The sequence below is a fragment of the Pistacia vera genome, unplaced genomic scaffold, assembly GCF_008641045.1.
Source record: "Pistacia vera cultivar Batoury unplaced genomic scaffold, PisVer_v2 Contig193, whole genome shotgun sequence".
Classification (NCBI taxonomy): domain Eukaryota; kingdom Viridiplantae; phylum Streptophyta; class Magnoliopsida; order Sapindales; family Anacardiaceae; genus Pistacia; species Pistacia vera.
The window spans coordinates 673,254-686,320 of record NW_022195994.1 but is presented as its reverse complement, the minus strand read 5'-3'; the positions used below and the strand labels follow the sequence as shown (position 1 = coordinate 686,320).

Below are 13,067 nucleotides of genomic sequence, written 5' to 3'. Positions count from 1 at the left end.
TTTAATATCCAATATATATATGTAATTTCTTCTATGTTCACGATGGAAATTTAGGCCCTAAATGACAAGATTGAAAGCTTAATGTCTTGAGCAAGTCAGGAAGCCCATCAAGACTTAATCTTAATGTTATGTTAACTGAGTTTTGAGATGCATAAAAATGAAGCAGTTTAGTGAGGCTCGCAAAATGAACTTCACATAAAGTTCAATAAATTGATATTTCAAATTTCAATACTCCCATTTGCTTTTGCCATCTAGTAAGTATTTGAGATATGCCATTTATGAAGTTGATTACTGTTTTTTTTTTAGATTTTAAGGACCTGAGTTAGATGCCAACTGCATACTTGTTGAATATTCTGTGTATTCATTGGATCTTGCTAAAATATTTTCAACCGCATGGGCTCGCTTCGTTAGTAGAAATTGTAACTAGAAGTACACCAAGCTACATACTTCCAAGCACTGTTTTAAAACCCGACCCGACCCGGTCGGTTTAACCAGGAGCTTCACCGGGCCGGGTTGACATTTTTCCTATTCATCCAAAACCTAAAATTTAGGATGATGATCGGCGAACAATTAAAGGTCAGAATATTGGGACTGTTGATGAGAAAATGTCGGTAAATACAATGGTAGCAACGGAGTTAATTTTCGGTGAGTAAATCGGCTAGAAATCGAAAAAAAGTGGCGGCAAAAACAGCCAACAATTGGCGAGGTGGGTTTTGGTCGGGAGGGAAAAGAGAGTATTTTCAGGGTGATAGGGAGGGTTGTCAATACTGACGTCAGTGAAATCTGACTTGGAATGCAAACGCCGACATTGGTGAAATCTAACTGAAATCAAACTAATTTCGACCAGATGTTGGATAGGATTTCTAGGAAATGGGCTCAAATGCCAATTGGGATTACATTTGGAGTATCATCGCCACCAACCAGTCACCAACCAATTTGTATTTGAGATGTGTTGGCTAAATCTCGAACTTATAAGGATTTAACTATAATTTTCAAATGTGTATTTGCTGAATTTTTGAAGTTTTGTCAACGGTCAAACCGCTCATCCCGGGTTGGGTTTAAAATATTGCTTCCAAGAATAAAATATAGCACAAGTGCTCATCCAACACTGATTCATGTTGATACAGAAGTAAAAGAGAACTAGAAAACACAGATTAATAATAAATATTCAAAATCTGCAACCTCAATCATCCAAGAGTAACAACGCCAAAAAGAAACCATCCTTAAATGACTACCCAGCAGAACATATTCAACGAAGTGACAATCAATTTGTTAGTTCCATGATGGCTGAAACAATGTCACCGTCTGCAGCTTTGAGTGCTTTCACGGCCCTTGATCTTGACACCCCAGCTTGTGTCATGACCAACTCGATGTCCTTTGGCTCCACACCAGTCTCATCTACTTCTTCGTCATCTTGTGCCATGGTCGATGACTCGGGCTTTGAAACCACATTAGCCAAATTGGCAGGAGGAGCTTTGAACTGCTCTGCAGCCTGAGTCTGCAGTTGCGAACTTAGATCTTCTATCTTCGCTTCCCCAAAAACAATGTATGTCTCTGATGTTGGGCTCTTGAAAACATCTGGTTTTGATATAACAAACAGAATCTGAAATGCAAAAAGCATAAGAGTTTAGTTTACACAGAAATCTGACTAAACTAAACTGAAAGAAACAAAAAGTAGGGCAGCAATTCAAACACTAACATTTTTGCTTTTCTTTACGGTTACGCGACTGACTCCTGGAATTGGCTTCATTCCAAGTTTCAACATTGCCTTGCGAGACTTCTTTTCACTCCTGCTCTGCTTGGATCGACCACTTCCATCCCCTTTCCCTGCAATATTAAAAAAAAAATAAAAAAAAAAAATAAATCACCAGTGAAATTGTGCCCAATTTTCCATTAATCAGTGAATACAATGATCACATACCATATGGTTCTGTTCTTCACACATGATAAAGCTAATAATTGTTTACAACCAGAATAATGTGCATAAATTACAACTTCCAATTCTAATAACTATGTACCTCAAATAGATTCTTTTTGACATACACACTGCATCCATGGAAGTACACTAATTCCATCTCCATGATTTTCCGATTAATTCATGAGTCCGATTGAAATGCAAAGGTACTTAAAATCCAATAAATGCAGTAATATCAAAACTATTTAGAAAAGGTGGATACGATTCCAAAAAAAATTTGGAGTATTAATAAAATGTTGTTATGTATATAGTCTGCTGAGGGCTCTCTCGTGCCTGCTTGAAACATTCAAATCCCTTATGTGCTTAAATGCTTCCCAAGAAAATTATAATCCAATTCATTTTATTTAGCATTTAAAGTTGGTACTAGCATTTGCGTAACACTGCATACCCTTGCAACAACATCTCACATTCTTGGCACCAAGGTTTATTCATCCACCGTCAAAACAGACATAAAAGACAAACTTCTTAATCCAGAATAACAAAACCATTTAATGCAGTATCACATTTATGCAAAACATAAGTTTGTAAAGAACAAGTTAGGAAAAAAAAAAAATCTCTTTTGTGTTTATGATACTTTTCATAAAATCATAAATCTAATTTATTATATTCAACTTATAAGAACTGACGCTAGTATTGAAGAACTCTGCATACTGTCTTTACAATACCTATATTTGTCTACAGCTAAGACAGACAGACACATTAAAAACGATGTTCTAAATCTACAGAGATGAAACCATCTAACTGCTATAATATGTTCAGGCAATTCTTGCATAGGAACAAATGAAACAAAAGAATCACCCAAAAACTATTAACAAAATCCATATTTGTGTTCAGCCCTTACCTTCGGCATCCTCTTCATCCTTGTCATCATCGTCATCCTCCTCATCATCATCCTCATCATCATCGTCCTCAAGCACGGGCTCGTCAGGCTGCAAAAAACATCATTACTATGAAGCATCCACCACGCAAGCAAAGATTGTGCAACAAACCATCAAATCCTGACCCACAAATCATATCTTTACAACACCCACAACAACAAAAAATTAAAAAACAAAAAAACTCTTCACTTAGGTTTTTAAATCAACCAAAGCATCAAAGGAGCATAAAATTAACACTTTTTAAATACTCTATGAACTGATAATTTTTCCCAATAAGTACTCAATTCATTCCACTGAAAATGTAAAATTTTACTTTTTGATTTTAACCAAGCTAAACATCGGCAAACATTTTACACTAATTCCATCAATAATTAAACCTTACAAACCCAGAAATTAAAAAGAGGTTACTGGCGGCAAACGATACAATTAAAAAAAGAAAATTGCAAATGAAATTAAGTAGTGGGTTATAAAAAAGAGAGAGCTTTGGGATTGGCTTACGTTGAGCTTTTCTTGTTCGAGATGGGCAGCCAGGAGTTCTTCTTGAGTTTGAGCGGTCATAGTTGCGGTTCGATAGGAAGATGATGCGATAATGAGATAATGAAACCCTAGTTAACCCCCCCGACTGTCGAGCTCCGTTTATACTTGGGGCTTTTATAGTCATGACCCTTAATCGGGTCGGGTTTGGGTTCAAGTATGATACCAACTAAGGGCCCGAAAACCCAAACCGCTTCCTTGTGGGTCGGATTTAACGAACCAAAAATTTGAACGGATTGATATGGGATTACTCTTCGACCCAAACCAAACCGTACAAATTACAATAATAGCATTTTATCATTAATTAGCCTATTATTGTATTACATGTGCTTATTATGTAATTGTTAAAGTCAAGAAATTATAATCTTAAGATTCTTAATCAAAATTTGACATATTTTCTCTGTTTTAAAACCCGGACCTGTTGGTTCGATCGGTTCGACTGGGAGTCGGCCTTTACTTCGGTCCGAGTTAACATAAAAACCAGGAATGTCATTAAACCCGCTTTGGATCGGCAAAACAGTATAAAATCGCCGGTCCAACCGGCCCACGGCTTAAATTGTTCACTATTTTTGGGTATCTGATCCTAAAAAATTCATATTCCTTATTCCTAAACCAATTTGCAGCACCATTTCATTTGAATAAAAAAAACCAAATTGCATCTTCCATTTTCATCTTCTATTCTTCTTCACTTACTCTAAAATCTACAGTGTAAAGAAGAAGAAGTAAGGGGAGGGGAAGGAAGAAGAAAGAGAAGAGGAGACAAAAGAAAGAGTAAGGAAGAAGATTAGAAGAAAGAAAAGCGGAGATGAACAGAAAGAGAAGAGGAGAGAAAAATTACAGTAGAGAGACGTGAATGTGTTAGAAGAAAGAAGAAAGAAGAAAGTGATGGCCTGATGGGGAGAGAGAAAAAAGGAGAAAGATGGAAGTGATGGAAAGAGAGAAAAAAATAATTAATAATAAAATCTACAGGGTGTATTTGCTTTATTTTAAACTTACATGGGCTTATAGGTAAATTTTAGGGATGTATTTGTTGGTTTTCAAACTTATAACAATTAATGGAATTGTTTGAAGATGTGACTGCTATATACCAGTCAGACCGACCGGTCCAATCGGTTGGACCGGTCAACCCACGAACTGACCCCTTGACCGAGTCAACGAGCGGTCCGGTTTTTAAAACAATGCATATTTTTAATTAGAAACATTAATTGTATTGAAAAATAAAATCTTAATTGACATGCAATATAAACCACTATTCTGAAACCCGACCCAACATAGCTGGTTTAACCAGTTGAATTGGGAGTTGGGGCCTTCTCCAAGTCGGGTTATCGTTTTTCACTATTTCAAAATCCCTATCTTAACCGCTAGCCACTTCTAGCCACTTTCTGGCGCCCTCTACCCCCTTCCACTCACCCCCCACCCTTGCTTAACCGTCGCCCACCCCCTAGTGTCAATAACAGCCGGAGAAATCAACCGAATTGCAACAATATACGTGAGTCACAACTGGCAAACGGGGGCTGCCAAGTGTCAAGGTTAGAAGGGTTTTATAAAGTGGAGGCTGGTGGTTTAGGTGGTGGTGTCGGATTGAATTTTGACGCTGGAATCAACCAAAATTTGGCTAGAAAAATCAACCCAATCATGATGGTATACGGGAGTCACAACCGACAAACAGAGGGCTACCAAGTGTTGGGGTTAGAGGGGTTTTGTAGAGTGGAGGCCAATGGTTCAGGTGGTGATGTCGGATTGAATTTTGACCACTAGAATCACTCGAAATTTGGCCCAGAAAAGTGAAACCCTAACTGTGCGGTCAGATCACAGGGTGTGTTTGCTAGACTTCAAACCTACAAGGACTGGTGCATTTTCTTCAAGGGTATGTTTGTTAGATTTCAAACTTGCTGGATCACCGGTCAGGCCACTAGTTTAACTGGTCGGACCGAGCAACCTAAGACTCGGCCCCTTGGTCGGGTGACACCCCGAGTCAGGTTTCAAAACACTGATATAAACTTGACAAAGAAAAAAAAAATTTATATAAATTAAAACCAATTAACCAAAACCGAACAAACTCGATTTAAAATTGGTTTGGTTTGGGTTTCTTATAAAAACGAATAGGTTTAGAGTTTTCTTTTCTACTTGCATTTATTTTGGTTCGAATCGAGTTTAGCAAAACTCGACCCATACACACCCCTACGACAACCAATTTGAACCAATGTTTTTTACTAGGGGTGAGCATGGGTAAAAGGTAGAACCGAAACCGATGGGTGGGAACCCAAAACTTGCCTCATCAGGGTCTGGTTCCGGATCTAGAAAATTGAAACCGAGAATTCCCAGATCTAGTTTCGATTCCTATAGGACTGGAATCGGGAATCGAAATCAAAACCAAAACTGCAACCGGAATCGAAACTGGAACCGAGGTTCGGGTACCCATGTAGGAATGAGACTAAATTATAATTTTTATAAACTATTAGGGGTACAATTGTAATTTTTGTGGGTGTATTTATCATTTTTAAAAAAATTGGGGGGGTAATAAATTAACCTAGGTACCCAGAACTGGAACCTATGTTTTAGGTTTATGTTCTAGGTTTCTAGGAACCAAAATCGGCTGGTTCTGGTTCCAGTTTCAAATCGTAGGAACTGGCCAGTTTCAATTTTGGTTTCTTCAAAAAATGCAGGGTACCCGAAACCGCTCATCCCTTTTTTTTACAACGAACTGCAACATTCCAATTCTCCTCAATGAAAAAGGCGTTTTGTCAATAGCCTATTTATATAATTTTTATCTTTGTCAATAACCTTCATTCAAAATCATCAAACTCTATCCAAAATACCCACCCAACTACTTTAATGATATCCATGCTCTCCGCATATAACCCTATAAATCTTATTATCACTTCTTTCCCAAATTATCTTGCAACACAAACCTCTTACTGTCACCGTCACCATCATTTCTCAATCACAAAATTATCAACCAAAATCCAACCTTGTGCAAACTAAATCAATAAATCATCCAAAGACTTGGACGTCAAAACCTTATTTAACTTTATTTAACTAGGATAAATCAATCTAATTTCACGTAAATTGCTAATTTTATGAGGGAAATTAGAGAGACAAGCCAATTTGCAGATGATGCATGGCTTCGTCTCTTCATTTTCCAGAACCACCACGAATATTTTATTTCAAATTTATGAGGAAATTGCAAGGGGCAACGTGCTCTTTGCTCACAATTTTTTTTTTTTTAACCGTACTATAATTAACAAATAAGGGGAAATTGCCCATTATTATTTAATTTCTTTTTACAAGGGTAGGGGTCAATTTTTGCCTTCACTCACAAATTTGTAAAACAATTTTAAAATCTTACGAGTATTAGGATAATATTAAGTAACCCTTTAGTTTTAAAATCAATAATGCTACACTTACATAGTCTTCATACAAAGACCTATATATAAAATAACGTAATTAAATATAAATAATAAAAGTGAATATACAAAGTCATCCCATAAATTAATATGTCCTGGTAAAGCAAAGAGAGTTCAGTCAAGTTAATTAATATACATTTAAGGGTGTGTTTGGTTCATGAACGTTATATTAGTGGGAATATTATATTAAGGAAAAGACAAATTACCTTAAAGATTATTAGGAATGTTTTATTAAATGTGTTTGGTTAGATTTGAATAAATTAATAGGTATGTTATATTGATATGTTTGGTTTGAAGGAATAAATTTGTGGGTATGTTATATAAATTACTGAATTATTTTAATATTATTATTATTTAGATTATTTTAACCCCCTAAATTTGAGAATTTAGCTAGAATACCCTCATAATAAAAGTTTAAAAATTAACAAAAATGTCTTACCCACCCAAGCCACTGTCGACCACCACCATTTGCCGGAATGGCACATAACCGACCAAATCGGTGCACGGTCGACTAGATTTGACCGGTAGTGCAACATTCCAACCATAGTCGGTGGTGGTGGTCGGTTGCCGCCGATGGTGGCCAGATCCGGCCACCAGTCCTGGGTAATTGTTTTTAAGTTCAAAGGTATTCATGTCCTAAAAATTTTGTATATAAGGATAAAATAATCCATAAATATTTTTATAAATTGTTTTTAAAACAAGGGCATTATTGTTCAAAAGTTTTAATAGTTAGGGATAAAATTGTAACAAAATTAAGATTATCAAGTAATCTTAAAATACCTAAGAAAATTATGGTATTCAGATTACCACCTATATAACCAATAGTAATTATTATTGGTTTTGAAATATTACCAAAATCTTATATTACTTGACAACCGAATATAACAATATAAATAGTATAAGATGACATTACCTTAATAATGGGGGATAACCACCAACAAAACAACGCCTAAGAGTGTGAATGTTGGTTATATTTTACTTCTATATGCATTTACGAGTGTGATTTCTCATTTCTCTTAATATTTTACTTTTATATTTTAAATATTCTAATATTAATTACGAGTCCCCCTTCTATTTTTTATTAGCTGCTCCATCTCAAGGACAAATCTATAATAAAAATTAATCCCCCTATTTTTTTTACCTTTTCAAACTCTATTCTATTTTAATATTTTATCCTAAAAAGTTAAAAACATGTTTGTTTTAATATTTCACTATTCAATTCAAAATCCAATTTTATTCTATTCAACTCAAAACATTTAACAATTACTTTTCTCAATAAAAGTTTATAAATTAACAAAAACACATCCACCCACCCAAGCAACAGTCGCCTGCCAGCAACCATCACCAGTTGCCGTCACTACCACTATCGGTGCTGGAACGACGCACGATCGACCAAATCTGGCCAATTGTGAGTCGATCTAGACGTTTTCGGCCAAATCCACTATAGATCTAGCCGGAAACGGCCAGATCTACAACTAGAACGACAGCCAAATTATAGCCGTAAAGATCTAGCTGTCAACAATGACTAGATTTTGGCCATTGACAATAGCCAGAAATTTGTTGACGACTAGATACACAGTAGATCTGGCCAGAAAAGACTAGATTGGCGCACGACCAACCAGATCTAGCCGATCATGCACCATTCCTGACGACTTCTAGCCACCGTCCGACGATGGTGGCAAGCTGCCGGTAGTCGATTGGATGAATGGGGGTGTTTTTGTTAATATATAAACTTTTGTTGTGGGAGTTGTTTAGCTAAAATAACAAATGTAGGGGTTGAAAAAATAATCTAAATATATTCAGAAAATGTTTTTTAAAAATGTATCAAACACATTCTCAGAATCCTATCATATCCTATTCAGAATAGAATATTATTTCAAATAATGTACCAAACAAATTCAATAATAAGTTGTACTTCATTAAAAAAGGCATCATTCTTCCTCTATGAGCTTCTTGCTTTTTAGGTTTACGGACATATAAAAATTATAACTACAAAATACTAAATAAAAACTCTTTTAGAATAACATTTAAACACATTTTCACCATCTAATAAATTCATATAATTCTACGTAAATTTGTGCCTATTTAGCCGATGGGAAAGTTTAAAAAGATTTTAATTAAAATTTTTAAATCATTATAAAAAAAAAGACAAAAATACATAATTAAACCAAAATCTACTGTATACTTAAAACACAATATGGACTTTAACCATTGTAACGTTGTCTCACTTATTGATAATTTATTTTGAAGAATGCTTTTCTTGTACGAGAAAATTGAGTTTCTAAATTACTGAGAATCAACCCGTCAAATTTGAATGAAAATAAAAATCATTTGACCATACAATGATTGAGATCATAATTAGAACCCTGAAACCCAATTGCTTCAACTCTTAACTGCCTTATCACTCTCCTCTCTTCTGTTTTTCCTCCACTTCACTTACACAACACACACTTGTAACATTGGATACTTTTATTTGGTTGGGCTTTTGAATGAGTGGCCTCAAGAATAAGGGCACCCCAACAAAGCCCTAATTCATCACATCAATTTTCTCAGATCGCATTAATATACAAATTTCTTTGTCTAATTTTCACCTTCTTAGAATGGTATACTATTCACCTACTTTGAATGATTTTCATGTGTTTTTTCTTGCCATTAACAAAAAGATCTCATATGCTACTATAGAATAGCCATGGGAGATTAAATCAGCCTCCTATTCTAATTTGAAGGTAAACAACAAGAAGAGACAAAAAGCAAAGATAAATTTAAATGAAAAAAAAAAAATTAAAAAAGATAAAGAATGTTCAATCAATATAAATAGATATAATAGATCAACTTACCGTAGAAAATCAATATGTGGAGCATGAATGATTCTAGAGGGCAAGTAATTGTCAAGGCTTCTCCAAAATGGTTGCTAGAAGCTTCAAGATGAAGCAAATAACAAATTTGTTGTAACCTTACAAATCCAGTGACATCATAGACTGTAAATAGCTATTTTGTGCCACCAAAGAGATCTTTCAAAAAAGATCACATAATTTTCACTTACAAATCTTCAATATTTCTTGTGCTACTAAGACTCTTGAACTCCCATGATTCTTTGGGTACAAAATATAAAATCTCTTTGAATCATGCTTTGGGATAACTGGCTTCTTTGCAGCCTCGATGGTTGGAAGATACACTACATTCCAACCTGGATCGAGAACAAGAGAATTGCTGAAAATTAGGCAACTGTTCCCAGCTTGTAGAAGTTCTTAAAAAAGCTTTGAAATATTTACCTAAATTCCCCAAACTTAAAGCTAAGTACCTCTAGTCTCCAAGCTTGTTTCTAAATTTCCAAAAATATTGGTGAATAAAGCAATTTCTCAACTTTCAAATCTCGATGGTTATAAACAATCAACCTTTGGAAGGTAACCTTCCCTTTTCATTTCCTCATTTAGCAAGTCAAACAATTGGCAGATCTCAGTTGAATAATGCCGTATATCATCACCAGCAAGAAACTCATGAATTTGATCATCAATCTCGATCCAGCTACAACCAGGAGTCTTGCTGACACCCCTCTGTCTCATTAACATCCTCATCTTTGCTGACTCATCCCACATTCTCAAATTCCGATATATTTTTGATGAGATTACATAGTTTCCAGAATTTGAAGGCTCAATTTCCAGAAGTAGTTGCATCACCCGTTGACTGACATCAACATTTCTCTGCTTTTGACATGCACCAAGCATTGCCCCTAGTACAATTTCATCTGGTTTTTCAGGCATCTTCTCAATAAAATCCCAAGCTTCATGAACATGTCCTGCACGTGCCAAAAGATCAACCATGCAAGAGTAATGCTCAATTTTCGGTATTAACCCAAACGACGAGCTCATCAAGTCAAACAACCGACGGCCTTCATCAACCAATCCAGCATGAACACATGCAGAAAGTACTCCTACAAATGTTATGTCATTGGGACGGACATCCCTACCATCCTTCAACATGCAATCGAATAATGACAAGGCCTCCAAGGCTCGTCCATTAAAAGCAAGTGCTGAGACCATTGCATTCCATGATACCTCATTTTTCAGAGGCATGCCTTCAAAAACTCTTAATGAGTTCTCTATGCTCCCACATTTAGCATACATGTCAATCAAAGCAGTAGCAACAAAAATGTTGTGTTGTAGGCCCCTTTCTGATGCATATGTATCAACACATTTCCCCAACTGAAGGGCCCCGATAGAGGCACAAGCAGACAGTACTCCAATCAATGTAATTTGATCTGGATTAACTCCCGCCTCTTTCATTCTGTTAAACAGCATAATTGCTTCGTTTGAGAAACCGTTCTGAGCATATCTGTTACATAGTTAAACAGCTCATAAGCACAAAACTCAGAAAAAAATACATCGACTTTGTATAAAATTAATATATATGTTTTTAAATTATTTTTAAAATTATTGTATTGAAATGAACACATAATGCAAGTAGAGTTTATGTTAATGAAGGATTAGTTTTACTTGGGAAATTTTACCCAAGAAACTGAAATGGGGCCTATCCAGTCAATTGCCATCATCTTCTTGGCACAATCTACAGATGAGCAAGCTGAATCAACTGAAACTAACCTCAACAATTATCAGGTAAGTTTGTTCAAGTATACTTCAGCTACATTTCACGTATAACATACTAATAGGTCACTACCCAGAACCTGCTCCAGCCAACGCAGAATTATGGGAGAGTTGTTATGATTCAATCCTACAGTTCAGAACTTTGCATAAAATAGACCCCTCTCAGAGCTCCAACTCACATTCTTGTGTATGTCAGCCCAAGACTTCTATGATTCCATGACAACTACAAGGTACAATTAGTTGTTCTCCAAATAATTCTCTGAATAACGACGGAAAAGTGTTCTATTAAAAACCAAAGCCAACATTACTTTGCATAGCGTAACCTCAAAGCATGTAAAGCAAGTTTATTGAGATTTCTCAATGCAATTTTATTTTTAGTAAAACTCCAAACAACTCCAAGTTTTTATATCACAGTTGACCACCAGTAAATTAGAACAGTAAAGCAAGTATATAGCAAAAACCATCACTTACCCTGTGATCATAGCATTCCATGTAACCACATCCTTCTTCACCATCACATCAAAGACCCTCCTCGCAGACACTAAATCTCCACACTTCCCATACATATCAATCAACGCAGACCCCATAAATGAGTTCAACTCCATTTTGTTCTCCACCACAAACTGTTCCACCCACCTCCCTAGCCCCAAATCCCCCAAGTCCCCACACGACCCAAGAACAGTCACCATCGTCATTTCATCCGGTGCAAACCCCTCCTCCCTCATCCTCCCAAACAACTCCACCGCATCCCTCGCATACCCCATCTTCGAATAACCCGAAATCATCGAGTTCCACGACACCAAATCCCTCATAAGAATTTCATCAAACACCTTCCGGGCATATCCCAATTCACCACACCGCGCATACATGGTAATCAAAGAATGACTAACATGATCATCACCATCCAATCCAATCTTAAACACACACGAATGAGCCAAAACCCCATGATTCAATGCCGAAAGATTCGCACACGAAATAAACAAAAATGGGTATGTAAAATTATTTGGTTTCAAGCCTAAAGCTCTCATTTCATAATAGAACTGAAGAGAAAGAGAGTACTTTTTCCATGTGGTTGTGAAGCCACGGATCATTATATTGAAAGCGTAGTCATTAGGATTGGGGAGGTGATAGAACAGAGTTGAAGCGTAGTTGAAGTCTTTTAGTTCAATGATTTTGGAGAGGAGGAAGTTGGGTTTTTGAATGTAATGAATAAGCATTTGAGTATGAATTTGCTGAAGTGATTTTGTTGATGAACATTTTTTCAAGAGGGACAGGAGCTTTTCAGTTAGTAGCTGTTTTGGGTCGAGGTCGATAATTTCAGAAAGTGGGAGATGGCGGGAAGTGGGTTTTGCTCTAAGAAGCATTATTTGTGAGCAAGAAGATTTGATGCATTGGACTTTTTATCAAGAAGTTAATGACATTTTTGTCTCTAAGGTTTAGTCAACCAAGGCTGTTACTTATAACATTTCATTATAATGAATGTAACAGCATTTTATTTATTAATTATTTCTCATATTATGTCAGCCTATTTATTTTACTTTTTTTTCCCTATCCTATTTCTATTATACCCAAAATACATATTTATTTTCCTATCTTCAAAATTCAATCATATTCTATTTAACTATTTTAAAACCTCTTAAGTTTGTTAATTTAACTAAACACCCCAACAAAA

At 35.8% G+C, this 13,067-nt stretch overlaps 2 protein-coding genes across 2 annotated transcripts; both read right to left on the bottom strand.

The window, feature by feature from the left end:
- Positions 1-1,098: 1,098 nt before the first annotated feature.
- LOC116127676 (nascent polypeptide-associated complex subunit alpha-like protein 1) lies at positions 1,099-3,411 on the bottom strand. Its single transcript, XM_031413308.1, has 4 exons — positions 3,352-3,411; positions 2,817-2,904; positions 1,700-1,827; positions 1,099-1,603 (listed from the first exon to the last, which is right to left on the bottom strand). Exons 1-4 carry the CDS (start codon positions 3,409-3,411, stop codon positions 1,265-1,267), a joined length of 615 nt encoding a protein of 204 aa, XP_031269168.1. The 3' UTR covers positions 1,099-1,264.
- A 6,591-nt stretch (positions 3,412-10,002) lies between these two features.
- Positions 10,003-12,759, bottom strand: LOC116127675 (pentatricopeptide repeat-containing protein At2g34400-like). Its single transcript, XM_031413307.1, has 2 exons — positions 11,867-12,759; positions 10,003-11,126 (listed from the first exon to the last, which is right to left on the bottom strand). Exons 1-2 carry the CDS (start codon positions 12,757-12,759, stop codon positions 10,175-10,177), a joined length of 1,845 nt encoding a protein of 614 aa, XP_031269167.1. The 3' UTR covers positions 10,003-10,174.
- Between the last annotated feature and the right edge of the window lie 308 nt (positions 12,760-13,067).